The sequence below is a fragment of the Anguilla anguilla genome, chromosome 18, assembly GCF_013347855.1.
Source record: "Anguilla anguilla isolate fAngAng1 chromosome 18, fAngAng1.pri, whole genome shotgun sequence".
Taxonomy (NCBI): domain Eukaryota; kingdom Metazoa; phylum Chordata; class Actinopteri; order Anguilliformes; family Anguillidae; genus Anguilla; species Anguilla anguilla.
This window is the reverse complement of record NC_049218.1, coordinates 23,197,006-23,212,928: the sequence shown is the minus strand read 5'-3', so window position 1 is coordinate 23,212,928 and position 15,923 is coordinate 23,197,006. Positions and strand designations below refer to the sequence as shown.

The 15,923-nt window shown below is 45.2% G+C and overlaps 1 protein-coding gene across 3 annotated transcripts in view; it reads left to right on the top strand.

The window, feature by feature from the left end:
* Window positions 1–14,652, top strand: part of dst (dystonin) — a 206,867-nt gene extending 192,215 nt beyond the window's left edge. For 2 of the 3 annotated variants that reach the window (XM_035399719.1, XM_035399720.1), the window contains 11 exons: window positions 281–444; window positions 1,069–1,231; window positions 1,332–1,486; window positions 1,935–2,009; window positions 2,766–2,783; window positions 6,812–6,929; window positions 7,686–7,793; window positions 9,143–9,333; window positions 10,607–10,717; window positions 12,693–12,816; window positions 13,536–14,652. In XM_035399719.1, the coding sequence (XP_035255610.1) occupies window positions 281–444; window positions 1,069–1,231; window positions 1,332–1,486; window positions 1,935–2,009; window positions 2,766–2,783; window positions 6,812–6,929; window positions 7,686–7,793; window positions 9,143–9,333; window positions 10,607–10,717; window positions 12,693–12,816; window positions 13,536–13,792 (1,484 nt within the window). In that variant the 3' untranslated portion in view covers window positions 13,793–14,652. The remainder of the gene's footprint in view (window positions 1–280; window positions 445–1,068; window positions 1,232–1,331; window positions 1,487–1,934; window positions 2,010–2,765; window positions 2,784–6,811; window positions 6,930–7,685; window positions 7,794–9,142; window positions 9,334–10,606; window positions 10,718–12,692; window positions 12,817–13,535) is intronic. The other variant, XM_035399721.1, reaches the window with a different exon arrangement.
* Window positions 14,653–15,923: the final 1,271 nt, after the last annotated feature.

Here is a 15,923-nt window from a genome sequence, read left to right as displayed (position 1 = left end):
CTGCTCAGACAGGAAGTAGATTTCCCTCTGGGAAAGAGAAGTAGGTTTCATAAGAGTGTCTAAATGCCTGTAATGTAATGTCATGCTTACCTGCAGGCACATGAGATTGTTGAAGTGCTTAGCAGACCTTGGGCAGGGTCACCTGCACAGCTTATGCCTCTGCTATTTATACCACTAGATTATAACTGAAGCGGTTCAGGTGAATGACCTGGCGACCCACAGTTACCCGCAGCGTTCGGGTTGTTTTTCCCAGGGTGACTTTACTGTTGTCCCCCTCCAGGGAAGCGGTCTCCCACGCAGGGCATGTATCCCGCGGCCGCCCAGCCGCCCATCGAGACGAAGAACCCGCGGGTCAACCTGCTGGTCAGCAAGTGGCAGCAGGTCTGGCTCCTGGCCCTGGACAGACGGCGGAAGCTCAACGACGCCCTGGACCGCCTGGAGGAGGTACGGGCGAACCCACCAACCGCCACGCGCCGTGTGAAAGAGAGCGCTCTACCTCACTGAGAGAGCACTGTACCTCACTGAGAGAGCACTGTACCTCACTGAGAGAGCACTGTACCTCACTGAGAGAGCGTTGTACCTCACTGAGAGAGCGTTGTACCTCACTGAGAGAGCGCTGTACCTCACTGAGAGAGCACTCTACCTCACTGAGAGAGCGCTGTACCTCACTGAGAGAGCGCTGTACCTCACTGAGAGAGCACTCTAGCTCACTGAGAGAGTGCTCTTCTTCTCATTGCTGGTCTCTACCACCCATTTTTTCATACTGCGTTTCCTTTCCGGAACTTCCCATGTGAAAATGTCCTTCACAAAACTCTGAAGCTAAGTGTGAAATAATACTCCCTCTCTCTTTAATCCTCCTTCCCCCAAATTTAAGATTATCTATATTTGAAGAGCAGAGGGAGCTATATGTTATTAAATATTAAATGTTAAAATGGGAATAAGTAAGTGAATGGCGATGAACATCTTTTTATAATTATGATGTGAGAGAAATGAAAATCCTTCTCTCTGGGCAACTGCTCAGCGGCTGTGAAGACTCAAGCTATAAACGTGTCTTTCCTCCGTTTCCAGCTGAAAGAATTCGCCAACTTTGACTTTGACGTGTGGAGGAAGCGCTACATGCGCTGGATGAACCACAAGAAGTCTCGGGTCATGGACTTCTTCCGCCGCATCGACAAGGACCAGGATGGCAAGGTCACCCGCCAGGAGTTCATCGACGGCATCCTGTCCTCCAGTGAGTGCGCGACCCGCACGACCCCCAAAATCTGACCCCCCCGCCGGCACGCCACCACAGCCTGTCTCACTGCTCTCTCTGCTCGCTGTCGCCCCCCCAGAGTTCCCGACCAGTCGCCTGGAAATGAGCGCGGTGGCGGACATATTCGACCGCGACGGAGACGGCTACATCGACTACTACGAGTTTGTCGCTGCTCTCCACCCCAACAAGGACGCGTACAAGCCGCTTACGGACGCCGACAAAATCGAAGACGAGGTATCCCCGTTTGTTGATGCTCCCCCTCCCCCCCTTTCTCCCCAATTTCTCTTCATTGCTGCAAACCTCGGCTATGGATAAGTTTTGAAGATCACAGACATCCATGCGCTCTCCTCTGAAGCATGTACTGTCAGCCATTGCTTCTTGTTTTACCAAGTCAAGCTCACACAGGTATGAGTCAGAGGAACACACTTCCTGTGAGGCTTAATGGGCGGACTTGCGAGCACCTAGCTTAAACCCTGGGCAAAGCTAGAGCCAAAATGACGGCACCCTGTTGGGCTGCCGGCCTTCGGCACCGGTTTCGCTACTGGACCATGGAGTGCTGTAATAGGATGAGCCGCCCAGCAGCCGTAACAACCAGAGACTGGAGAAAGCGTGTTTGAGCTTTAAGGCAAAGAGCTGCTTGAAGAGTGTGTGTCTCATTCTTGAATTTTATTGATCCGAACAGGTGACTCGCCAAGTGGCCAAATGCAAATGTCCCAAACGATTCCAGGTGGAGCAAATCGGCGCCAACAAATATAGGGTAAGACACCGACGCCACGGCAGACATCGAGCTGGCCTCGCACTTCGCCTGTCGGACTTTGTGCATTCAGTCATAATCAAACTAACAGAAACAGATTGTAAATAAGAGTTGTATTTATACGCTAGGCAGCCAAACAAGAACTGAAGGTATTTGTTAAGAGGGTTGCTTTTCGCAAGCGATAAACGGTCACAGTGCTGGCGGGCTTTCGAAGTTGGCGATGTAACCTCTGAAAAATGCCGGCAACAGAAAAGCGTGGGGAGGTGACTGGTATTCAGCTGATAAAAAATTGTTTTAAAGAGCACAATGACAACCCTGTGGAAAATTGGCTGTTTTCCCCATCGCATTCTGCTAAACCTCTTCTGAGCGGGACCTCTCTGTGCCTGTTTGACCGTGCCAAAAGCAATGACCTCATACGGCGTTGATGCCGTGTTCCTGATTGTGATTCCCGTGAGGGACACATCCTAATTCACCAGATAAAAGCTTTTGGAGACTGGCTAACATCACATGATTTTCTCATGATGTCATTGCGAACTCGGTAATTATCAGTGGCATCAGTGATGTAACCAGTGATGTAAACCCATTTGAGCTGCTATGGTTCCATGCAGGTAAATAGTGTCTGCTTCAGTCAGGATTGATGTACAATGTGGTGTGATTTAATGGATGCTAGGAGAGTGTCCAGGTACATGTGTGTTAATGGATTCCCTTTGTGTGACAGTCTAACATTCCCCCTTTGTTTGTTTTTTCTCCCTTAATTAGTTCTACCTTGGAAACCAGGTACATATAAATGTCCTTTTGTTCTCGCTGTTGGGAGGGGCTGTGGTCAGTGGTGTCCTGCTGCCTTTCTTTCCCTTTGTTTTTTGTTTTTTTACTTTCAGCTGCTTAGTTTTTTTTAGATTTCCTCAAATGAGTCGCTCAGGATTTAAATGAGAAGCAGGGTTAGGCCTCAGGAATGCTTTCTGTGTTTAACCACTTTCGGGGGTGGGGGGGGTGGGTAGGGGGCTGGCTGGGAGTCAAGGTTTTACAGCCTGGCTGGCTGACCCCATTCCCGTAGATCTACCATCCTGTAGGCTTTCATTTCAACCCTAATTTGGCACACCTGATTCTAATAATTGCCAACTCCGCAAGATCTCTAGGGGCTCATTCCAATCGTTTGCTTTATCCATCCTTGCTTCCTTTCCTTACACCCTTTCCTATTAAGGAAGGCCAACGGGTCAAAAATATGTGAAATTAATGCCTGGAATCACGCATTGAGAACGCGCAAAGACGTTGACAACTTGTTGACAACGCATGATTCCAGACGTCAATTTAAAGTATTTTTGACCCATTTGACCTTCCATACTAGAAAAGGAAGCAAGGACGGATAAAATAAGCGTTTGGAATGAGCCCTAGCTGTTGAGTGAGGTGTGCTTTGTTAGGGTTGGAGTGAAAACCTATAGGACGGTAGATCTCCAGGAACGGGGTGTGGGATTTGGACTGGCCGGGCGTGGGAATGCCCTGTCAGTGTTGGCCTCCCGTGGATCGGCTGAGTGACCTTTCCCATTTCAGCCGTGGGACAACCGCGCTGGTGTCATGGCTACACCTTAAACCCAAGCGCTGCTGCTCCGAGGATATAAACCAGTGTTAGCTAGCCGTCTTCCTGGTGATCTACCGTCCTGTATGTTTTCACGCCACCCCTGACAAAGTACACCTCATTGAACAGCTAGAGATGTCATTGAGCTGCTAGTTAGTCGAGCCAGTCGTGCCAAATTAGGGTTAAAATGAAAACCTACAGGATGGTAGACCTCCAGGAACAGGGTTGGTTACCACTGATGTAAACCGACACCCACGTTTTGGGCTTTAGCGAGCAGCACAGAAAGCATTCCTTCAAACGCTGCAGTGTGAAAGCGATGTCCACTGGCTGTCCTCTGGGGATAAAGCCCAGTTACACACGTCAGTACTTTCTTTTGCCCTTTTCATAGGTCCACACTTTCTGTGAAAAGAACTACATAAGAACTGTATAGTCCCTTCATAAGCACTGCATAACCTTATATACAAATATTCCAGTCAGCATATATTATCATAGGTTATCCTGTGTCATAGCATGGGATACTTGGTTCGCCCATGACAGATATGCGCATATTGTATTTCTGTCGACGTTTATGCTGACGTTTATGCTGGTGCTCATGAGAGTGTTATGCAGTGTGCATGTAGAACCTTCAAAGAAAGTGTCTTGAAGGTTTAGAGAGAGATAAATAAATATCTGAATAAATATGAGGAAATTATGCATTTCAGTGTTCAGTTTTAGTGTTTTATGAAAAGTAACCTGCATTAAAAAGCGTACAGTACTGATTTGTGTATGCCAGTGCTGCTGTTTCTGCTCCATGCTGAATAATGTATCTGCTTGTGGGTTGCCAGCTCAAATCATGATGAATAACGTGATTCTGTGCCATTTCAAAGAGACATGCTCATGGCCTCGCTCCAGCGTAACTGTTGGGCAGCTTTGGAATTGACCTTTGACCTGTGCTCCTGCTTGGCAGTGCCTGTCTGTGTGCCTTACGTTCGCCAAATGCTACTAATGGCAGTTTCAAAGCTGGAATACCTGTCATTTTGTTTTGTATATTTAATTTGCTTTGATTTGATTCAATTTGCTTTCTTTCCCCTGCCGCCCCGAGTTTTGACACAATTTTAATGAATTGGCGTCAAGACGAGACCCAGCACTGACTCTTGTGCATGTTCGAGCTCAGACCTCATAAATTCTGCTGTCATGAAATCACTTGGTCACGTGCTTTCTGTACATAAGGAAAGGAATTGTGAACGCTGGTCATAGAGGCACATTTGAAGGAACTTTTGGGGGGTATGAAAGGGTAGATTGTGTCCCAATCCCCAATGCCAACCCCCCACCCCACCCTCCCCAAAAAAAAAAAAAATTTCAGCTGTGTTGTTGTGATTCCTGTCCATGCTTTTGTGTCATTGAAGCCACAATGTTGTCAGTTCAGTACTACATATATCTCCTGAAACGATTCTTTTGACAGTTTGGTCTGGTTCAGTGCTTACATGACACCGTAGTCGTGGATGAGGCTATAGCAAACAGGGACAGTCTCAGTCTAATCCCCCAGCTACACCTTGCAGTTTTGGAAAGCTGTATCCTGGTAAATCGATACTCGTTTTTGTCATGACTCCTCCCACCATTCTCCAAAAAAAAAAACCCATCTCTCTTTTCTCTAATCACCAAATCCACCAGTGACATTGTATCATTACTGGAAATCATGTCCGCAACAGTGTGGTACCCCCCCTTGCCCCTCCCAGAAAAATAGAAATAAATAAATGTCTGTTTAGTGAGATGTTTAGGTTGGACTCATCAGTCAAAGTGGTGGTTGTCATAGTTATCACACCGTGGTTGGTTAGTGCAACAGTGAGACCCATCCGCCATTTTGTTTGTTTGTGTCCCATTGGAGTTTAGCCGCATCGGTTCTGCATCGTCCTCAACGCATCCGTTATGAATATGGTGACTGGTAGTGGTAGAGTCCCAGTGTTCACATTGTTGAATTTTTCAGGGGATTTCTGTTTTTTTATTTATTATTTATATAATGCAGAAAGCATGAGGTCATAACTGTTGTGCTGTGTATGGAATCAATCTACCACGGTCATATCCAACTTGGTGACTTTCTATTATTATTACATTACAGACATTTAACAAATACCTTTTTCATCCAGAGCAACTTACAAAAACAAAAAATGTACTTCCATTAGGAAAGTACAGTTGTTCTATAGGGAAAGATAATTAGCATGCATAGAGTCAGTGATTATTATAGGTTGAGCACCACAGAAAAGTGTTCTGTATTCTCTAAAAAAACAAATTGTATATATTTATAAAGAGTATAAATTGTGTAATATTTGTTATTTTGTCATTTTGGCCATAAATATTTCTTCTGTTTGATAAAAGTGGTACAGGAGCACACTCTAGTGGTGTAAATATAATTGATCTGTAACATTACAACATTGGTCATTCAAAATATTTACTTAATCTAGAATTTAATCTCTAGATTCAACAAAGGTAAAATATTCTGTTTTACTTTAAGGAACAGCTGTAAGCTATTTATGTTTTGCCCCATAGATTTAGTGACTCTTAGTGAAAAAAAATTGGAAATTTTTTGTGGACAAAGCATGTTTTTATTTAGAGTGTGTTTGCACCTCACTGAAAATAGAGCATATGTGCTTTACAGTGGACAGAATGAGAAACCCTGTTAGTATGTCAGCAATGAAAATATACTGTAAATGACAATTTCTATTTGTACATTATCTATATTAATTCACTCTTCTATTGTCATACACTATAAAGGGAAAAGCATACTTAAACATACAATATGTATGTTTAAGTGGCCTCTGAGCCCGAAGGACACACTAAAAGCATTTAAACCAGTTGGATTGATCTTCCATCTGTCTTTGGGAATGAAACGGAATGAAGCATTTATTTCTGTCTCGCCAGTGAAGCACTTGAGCTGAGCAGCCAGAGAAGGAAGCCAGTCCACCGCGGGAGAGTTTAATAAAAAAAGCTTAATAATCCGGCTCTCAGTCCCCTCGTTTGACTGTAAAACGGAGATCGAAACGTCAGATTTGTGTTCGCGCTTTTAACGGCATGAACGTGAGTCCCGGGGACACGCCCCTCGGTCCCGACTTTCCCGCGGTTGCGGTGGCGCGTTTCTCCGGCCGCGCAGCTCGGTGCTTCAGGCGGTGCCGTTTGTTACAGTGGCATTTTCCGAGACAGTGCTTCCGCCCGTGCGAAGCCTCACCTTCCTCTCCCTCCTCCTCCTCCTCTTCCTCAGTTCGGAGACTCCCAGCAGCTGCGGCTGGTGCGTATTCTGCGCAGCACGGTCATGGTCCGGGTCGGAGGCGGCTGGATGGCGCTCGACGAGTTCCTGGTGAAGAACGACCCCTGCAGAGGTACCCCGTCCCCCCATAACTTTACCCTACCGAGCTATCATCTTAATTACATCATATGGCAATTGTGTACTTGCTGGTTGTCAGCTTTTTTTTGTTTGCATTTCTGTTACTTACATACATTTTCCCTTTGCAAACACGCTAATTGGGTGTGATATTATCTGTCTGTCTTTGCCTTTAGCAAATTTACACAGCAACAGGGCATTTATTTAAGAAAACAGGCTTCATGCTTGAAATGGCTCTTTGCATATTAAAAGGTTTTTAATTACTGTTCAGTATTATGCATCCTATGGTAAGTTTTATTTAAATTGCATTTGAGCTGCATTGGTTCATAAGAGTAAGAGAGGCTGGCCACTGTTGCTGTAAGAGATATATGTGCTTTTTGTAGGGCAGACTATATTATGTGCCGTGTGAATGGATTCTGAATGCTTTGTGTTGTTATAGTAACAGAGCATTGCTGCTGAAGGTTTTTCTTGCATCCCTGAAAAGTCCCATAACTATGAGGTCACAGAATTCAGCTGTGTGTATGCGTGTGTGTGTGTGCGAGAGAGAGAGAGAGAGAGAGAGAGAGATAGAGATAGTGCTGTGTCAGTAAGGTTGAGGTTGATTCTCTGCGTCCTGATTGGCTGGATGTGAAAGCTTGCTGTCTTGTGCCAACTGCATTTCTCTCTTTTCTGTTTTTCTGTTTTTCCTGCTGACCATTTCCTCCTGCTTTCTTTGTGACGAGAACAACCCTCTGCTGTATGTCATCTCTCCTAGTTCACCACCACGGGAGTAAAATGTTGCGCTCGGAATCAAACTCCTCGATTACTCAGTCTCCGATAGGTTGGCAACTCTCACACTTTCTCTCGCTGCTCCATCCTGGTGGTATGTGTGCATCTGCGTGTGCCTGCGCGTGAGAGTGTGTGTGTGTGTGTGTTTCTTTTTACTGCATCTCCTGCTAACAAGCTTTACGCTCTCTCTGTCTCTGGTGTGCCAGACGAACCACACAGTGTTTATTTGCATCACACTCTGTCTTTTGCTGTGGACCCCCACCCCGACCGTGGATCTAAATCCACTTTCTTCCAGCATGCAATTTTCTCACCACATTCTGTGCTGTGTGTTCTGCTTGCTGCAAGCCTTGCTGAGTGTGTATTTCTCTAAACAGGGTTTTCTACTGCAGCATAGCATATTTAATCAGTCCTACATAGCAGTCACTGTAATCTCAGAGCACTGGTTTTAAACTTTTTAATATTGGGACCAAAAACTGAAATGTAGTACCTTGCGGGAACCAGCCAAATACACATACTAGCATAGCACAATGGTACCTTTTGCAGCAGTAGCCCTTAATGTTCACGTCTTTGGATACTTCAGACCTGGTTATTTCAAAACGAGACTGAAATCTTGGCTGCATCACACATCAAAATTCAGTTGCAGTTGCCAGAAGTTAGGCAAGATTTTGTGGGCAAGGCAAAGGCTAGTTACTAAGTTACAAGTACCATTTTATTGAAGCTTGTAGATGGACAATTCTTTTGTTTGTTTGCTGGCTACTTAATTACTATCTCAGTATGTAATTTATGTGGTTAGCTAATCCTTGCCATATAGCGCAAATTGTGAATAGCTTCATGATTGGTTTTCTGTTTGGTTGGAAACGTGTGTGCAAATGGAGTGAATCTTTTTACCTCAACAGTTGTTTACACTATGGGGTGTTACAAATGATGTCACAATTGGGGAACTGTTTTAAAGCAGATTCATATTGGAGGTTGGTATTGTGAGATTCATGTAGGAATTCAGCACTTGGTGTGATTGTCAGATCAGACGGACCAAGTGAGCGTGTGCGAGAGTTTGCACGCACGTACGTTTGCTGCGAGTGTGCGCGTGTTCGCCAGTGTGCTTGCGCGCAACGGTGGAATGGCGTTTCTTTTAACATCCATTTCGCGAGCAGCCAATGAGGGCTTGAGACGGAGCCCTCATCGCGCCTCTTCGATGTGAGCCTGCATGCCTGTCATTCGCATCGCCCGGCGTGCGCCCAGCGTCACGTCTGCCACCGCCACCGCCGCCGCCCGGCTCTTCATTTCAAAAAAGTCCGCTTTCTTCAAATGAAGCGACTTCTGGTTCATCCATTCGTGATTTTGAAATGAGTTTTTTAGTTTGTTTGTTTGTTTTTGCCTGGTGTGTTTTGGTAACCACGGTAACGTGTTGCAATGGTCTCGCGCCCGCCCTCTTTCCCCTCTCAGCGAAAGGACGCACCAACATGGAGCTGCGGGAGAAGTTCATTCTCCCAGAAGGCACCACCCAGGTCATGGCCAGCTTCCGCTACCGGGGCTGGAGGTCACGACCCTCATCCCGCGCCGCCTCCCCGAACCGGTCCAACTCCAGCCTGAGCTGCCCCGCCCATCAGATCCCAGCCGCCAGCAGTACACCCAAGGTAGGCTCTGCCGTCAAATTATTACTGATTCACTGAGAGGGGACTGGGGTGAAAAAAACAGGAAATGACACCACCTGCAAAATAAAATTTAAAACGTAGGAGAGAACACCAAGTTTTGTATGTTTCCTTTCACACTGGTGAAAAGCTGTGACTGGTGGTAGTGAGGTTGGTTTGCTGCATTGACTGGAGGAGGAGGAGAATCTGGGTTTTTGTGTTTACAGGATACTGCACCTAGTCCCTCACAAGGGGGCGCCCTTGTGTACATGCTAGCCTTAAGCCTGGGAAATCTGATATAATTCAGCCAGTCTAAGATGATTCTTCTTCAAATATGTGCAGACTGGGACCTTTAATAAGAGCAGCTTTTGGAGTTCTGAAGGAAGCCGGGTACATAGAATGGAAGTAGTCAGTAATTTGTTACAACAGGGATTTGTTTTTTAGTTTTTGTCACACATCAGATCAGAGAGAAAGTTAGGGAGTGCTGTCCCTATTCACAGCTGGTTTTGATACTGTAAGTCACATAATGTGACTTACAGTATGACTAACAGCCAGTGCAGGGAGATAAGGAGGTGAGACTTGATTGGCTGGTTGTAACCAAGGCAGCCAGTAGTGTTCCATGCAAGCTGGAGAGGCTTGGCAAGTCGTGGTGTTGCATCTTTTTTATTAATCCTTCAGCATCAAGCACAGGTGGATTTTATCGTAGGATAAATGTACTGTATGTGTAAAAAAAATTACCCACAATGCTGTTCCTGCAATAGCTTCCGCTGTGATTAGTGCACTAGTAATTGATGTTTTATAGTAATCACTCTTTTCTAACTGACTCTATTTGTTTTGTTTTATGTGATTTGCAATGTTTATCATTGAAGTTAGTTATTCTTGCTGTTACTTGTGTGGCCAGGGCTTTAGTTAGAATGCTCCCATATCACATGAAGTAAGAGCAGTTTACGGTTGTCTCATTTTATGGTAAAATCACAAATCACAGCATTCTCTGGTGGTCACGGTATGTATGTCATTTTTAATATTCCCCTATAAACCACAGCCTTATTATTTGTTATGGTCATTCCTCCATGCTAGTCTGTGCCCATTCACCCTTTCATTATCCCTCTCTCCCCATTATTGTTTATGTGACTGTATTATACATTCCTTTTTCATTTGTACCCATCTAAACCCCCTGTGTTTGTGTGTGTGTGTTTGTGTGTGTGTACATTGTACGTGTGTGTGTGTGTGTGTGTGTGTGCGTGTGTTCCTTTTTTTATTTCACCATTGTCCCTCACAGACATCCCAACATTTGACCCGCAATTATGATAAACCCTGGCTGACAAACAGCAAACCCTGCAGTCCGTTAAAGACCTCCGACTCCTTTGAAAGCCAGGGGTCGTCCTCAGAGGTATAGTGAAAGACCACGCCCCCCCCCTCGCCCCCATCGCCCCCCCGCGACAGAGCTCACAGGAAAGCGCTTTAACCCCATACCCCACTGTCCAACTGAAATCCGCCACGCAGCTACTGCTGAAAGAACTGTCTGGATCCAGACACGTTCTATGCACGGCTACACTGATAAGTCACACAGCGAGAAATAAAGTCTGTGATTGACATGTAGTCTGTGAGCATAATATTCCTTAAATTTGGTACACTAAACTGTGTACGTGGTGTCCTTAAATGTGTAAATGAGTGCCGTCCGGGTATCTCATACCTTTAAGTGATTTTTGGTCGGTTTCAGTTGGGTTGTGGGCTTTGAAGCACTAACTGGTAGAGCGCTGTTTGAAGCTTCTCGTGTACTGAAGTGTAAACTGACCTCTACTAAGAATGAAGTGTCTGTCTTGGGGCTACAGCTCATCTTAAATCATCACTGTCCTGTCTGTTGACGTTAAACTGCACTCATTGGCTTCACTGTCTGAACGTGGCACTGTTCCTTTTAAATTCTGTCCTTTTCACAAACTAATGGCACTCGATGCTGTTGACTGACTAACACATTCTGACTGTTTGGGAATATCACGGCTACGAAGGTGCTTGCTGATTGGAGAATGCCATCATGGGTGGAGCTTCTTTGTGCTTCCAATGACCCAGCCTCATCTGAATCAATACAAAGTATTTTCCCTCTCTAGCAAAACCCTATGATTGGTTCATTACATTACATTACAGGCATTTAGCAGACGCTCTTATCCAGAGCGACTTACACAACTTTTTACATAGCACTTTACATTGTATCCATTTATACAGCTGGATATATACTGAAGCAATGCAGGTTAAGTACCTTGCTCAAGGGTACAACGGCAGTGTCCTTACCCGGGAATCAAACCTGCGACCTTTCGGTTACAAGCGCAGTTCCTTACCCACTGTGCCACACTCCGGTTCACATCCCTCCTTGGCAAAACCCTATGATTGTTTCACATCCCTCCCTAGCAAAACCCTGTGATTGGTTCACAATCCTTCATAGCAAAACTCTATGATTGGATCACATCCCTCCATAGCAAAACCCGGTGATTGATTCACATCCCTTCATAGCAAAACCCTATGATTGGTTCACATCCCTTCATAGCAAAACCCTATGATTGGTTCACATCCCTCCATAGCAAAACCGTATGATTGGTTCACATCCCTCCATAGCAATCCCTATGATTGGTTCACATCCCTCCACAGAAAACCCCTATGATTGGTTCACATCCCTCCATAGCAAAACCGTATGATTGGTTCACATCCCTCCATAGCAATCCCTATGATTGGTTCACATCCCTCCACAGAAAACCCCTATGATTGGTTCACATCCCTCCATAGCAAAACCCTATGATTGGTTCACATCCCTCCATAGCAAAACCCTATGATTGGTTCACATCCCAACCTTAGAAAAACCCTGATTGGTTCATATCTGATCCACATGTGGCGCCTGATAGCCTCATCCATTTTGGGGTTAATAAAACCTCACTCTGCCATCACTAGCCATCATTTCGCTGGTATTTGTCACACATAAAAATGCTCTTTAGTGCCCCTCATTGAAGTTTTAGGAAGCCGGCTTATTGCAGTGCATAGTGAACCATTTCTAAACGTCCCGTTATGTGAATACGGCTAGCGCAGTTAGCGCTGAGCGTGATTCGGGTGAAGTACAGTAGACTGATGGCCTGGGCAGTGCGTTCCTCTCAGAATGACCCGCGCAGGCGTACGCACAGCGTACAGCGCCATACTCACACACTCCACTGCCCCTCCTTCCCACGCACTCCTCCCCACCCCGTTTCCCTCCCTCCCTCCCTCCTTCCCACTCCCTCCATCCTGCTCTTCCTCCCTCCCACCATCCTCCGCCCCACACTTCCTCACCCCTCACCCCCTGCCCTCAAACTCTCTGTGACGCTGTCCGTGTCCGTTCCCCACAGACCACGCCCATACAGGGCAGCAAGCTCCGCCTCCCCGGCTATCTCTCGGGGAAGGGGTTCCAGTCCGGAGAGGAGGGTGCCCTCATATCAGCCGCGGTGACCAAAGCCAGGTCACATGTCGTAGGTGAGGTCAAAGGTCACTTTCACTCTTCGCCATTTCATTGTATTCATATTGAAGATAATATGAGCTCCATGTTCATTATCTAATATATACGCACACCTACTCACATGTATATATTATACGTGTGCACATACTCACACTGTGGTTTTGAAAAAAATGTGCTCATTTTGTGCCATTGATAGTACTCAAATATGAACATGTGAAGTGAGACAAGATTATTGCAGAGAGAGAGAGAGAGAATTGAGAGAAGTACCGGGGGAGGGCTGGGGTGAAAGAAGAGAAAAGCGGGGGATTACTGACAGCAAACCAGCAAAGTGGAGTGATGGATCTGAGAACAGAGCTTTCAGAAAGAGTGGAGGCATTAGGGAGAGTGTGTACAGTACTTCCCATAGCCCACCGTTAGCTATATTGCTTTCTAGTCCTTAGGTGGTTAAAATAGACAGAAATGTTAGCTGGTCTTCAATACGCATATTGGGACAGCAAGATTGAAGGTGAATGGTGACTAATGCTGGGGGCTGTCAGGTAGCATGTCTGAATCTTGAGTCTGCTATCCTATAATCTGGTATTGAATCTTGATTGATGGGAGACACACAGGTGTCAGAGTGTCATTTAGGGAGGGAGGCTAATGCTATGTTCCATGTTATGTGTGCTTTTTTTGGTCCGCGTACCTTGTAGCATTGCGGCTACGCTAATCCGCCCCCGCCGTCTCTTGTGTCCCCCAGAGCCCAAGACGACCCCCAGCCGGCCCGGAAGCAAAGCAGGCAGCCGCGGGAGCAGCCGGAGGGGCAGCGACGCCTCCGACTTCGACATCTCTGATATCCAGTCGGTGTGCTCCGACACGTCCGAGGCCCCGCCCGAGTCCGCGCGCGAGAGAGCCCGCCCCTCGCTCCGCCCGCGCGGCGGCAAGCCCTCCAAAATCCCCACGCCCCAGAGGAGGCCCCCGCCCGCTAGCAAACCGGCAAAGGCCTCCAAGAGATAGTCAGGGGGGGCCCGTCGCCACGCCCCCGGCCAATCAGGCGCGGGGACTACATGTGCGTTCGTCATCTTAAGAAACGTCATGAGATGTAAAATATTCTGTAGGAAAAAAAAGAAAAGATCGTTTTAATATCGAGCGAGGTTGGAATGCCGATGGCCTTGTGTAATCGTCTTGTATTTTATTTCTTGTGAATAATGTTATCAGATTATTATTGTTATTATTTTATTTTATTTTACTGATGCCATACCTGGAAAGGTTCGCGAAATTAAAAAAAAAAAAAAAAAAAAAGAAGTGATGGAAAGACTTTGCGTTGTAAGATAAACTAACGGTTTAACACACTTATGTAACAGTAACACTGTGTTTTGATTGGTTGGGAAGGGTTGCTGAATGTACTGTCGATTTCTGGAAACTGACCTGCGATGTGGAGTTAAAAGCATATCACTGTACTCTGGAGCGGAAGAAACTGTTATTTGTATATAAATATTTAAAGTGCAATGAAGCGCTGCCAAAATGCATTTAAAATGGCAATACATTAACACTAAATGCCGAACACTATGTTTCTAGCCTAATTTAAACTGCGAAAGCAAGGAACTCAATACTGCAGATAATTAAATTATTATTCAAGAACAAGGCCTTGAACTCTTAGCTATTTAACCTCAGCACCTGCAATTAGTGTTATGTTTGATTATCTTACAGCGATGTGTGCCATTTAAGTTGGAGAGGCGCCATTCTGGCTCCTGCTAGTCAACATTCTAAAGTGCATTCATGTCTGTGTATGGTTCATTTTGCTAGAGTGGATGGGAAACGCTGTAACTCCTTTTTGTAATAAACATGCTTGCGGAAAGCTACGATGGCAAACTGAACTCCCCTGAGCTCTCCCTTCATTCTCTGACTGCTGAACGTGTGTGTTAATCGTGTTAATGCACCGACACAGTAATGCTTCACTTGGAACTTGTGATCACATTTAACATCATCAGAAGGAATTTAGTGTACAATTTTTATCCATTTCATTGGATAAAAAAGAACAATTTTAAGGTTATTGGCTATTGGGATTCTCTCTAACATTAGTCTATCGGAAATGTTTTGGTTGTTCGTAAATTTAATTATTATGCATTTATTGTAGGGGAAACAGAGTCACAGGGTCCTTAAGCCTAAGAAGAAAATATGTTGTCTGGTGTACTATAATGTAATGGTCGTAATGATGATTCACAGGGGCAACCCAAATTTAAGGCATTTTTTTTGTTTACTTGTTTTTTTTATTTATTTTTACCTGTTGCATAGTTTATATGTGAAACATACATGCATCTTATGTGGTACTACAAAGACCTCATCTGACACTGAAAGACTGCAGCTCAGCTGGTGGACTATGGAGTGAAGAATCAGTGGATAGCAACAGACACTCTAGAGAACACATTCCTTTCACTATACATTATTATTATTTAATGGTAACAGTAATGGATGTGAATTTGAGAGGTGTATGGTATGAAAATGAGGAAAAAGCATCTAATCGGGTTGCCTTGTGATATATTCATTTACATGTTCCATCGTGTAGTTATATGGGATAATTAATGCCTGGTTCAGGCCTATTCGTTTATATTAAGCTACTATTTGAAGTTACAGTAGAAATGTTCAACCAGAGTCTAATGAAGTCCCAAAGGTGGCTCCTGTCTGAAGAATATTTACTCTTTCCCGTGAAATGTTTGCCCATCTAGGCAGCTGTATGTTAGGTGTGTAAATAGTTCATACATGGCATCGCTGGCCACCTCGTAAATTCCACAACCAGCTCGGAGCCGCGTGAACCTTCGGAGGGAAATGGCGTTCAGCTTCCGTCAAACATGAATGGAAGTAATTGTGACGGTGGTTGCTTTTTTGTGTTTATAGCTTTTTTCCTGCTATTTTGATAGAGCCCTATTTCCTGAGGTAAATGTGAGCTATATCACTTCCGAACTGTAAAACCGGATAGTGTGGGCACTCCAGCACCAACATGTTTCTGTACATTTTATAGTAGTGAGGTCAAGGACCGGAACACATAATATTTTGGTTATCTTATAGGCATTGCTGTAGCAACTACAGCTGGTTCAGAAAGTTGGTTATGTACCACTGAGTATTTTCCTACTGGAAACATCTGAGAGAA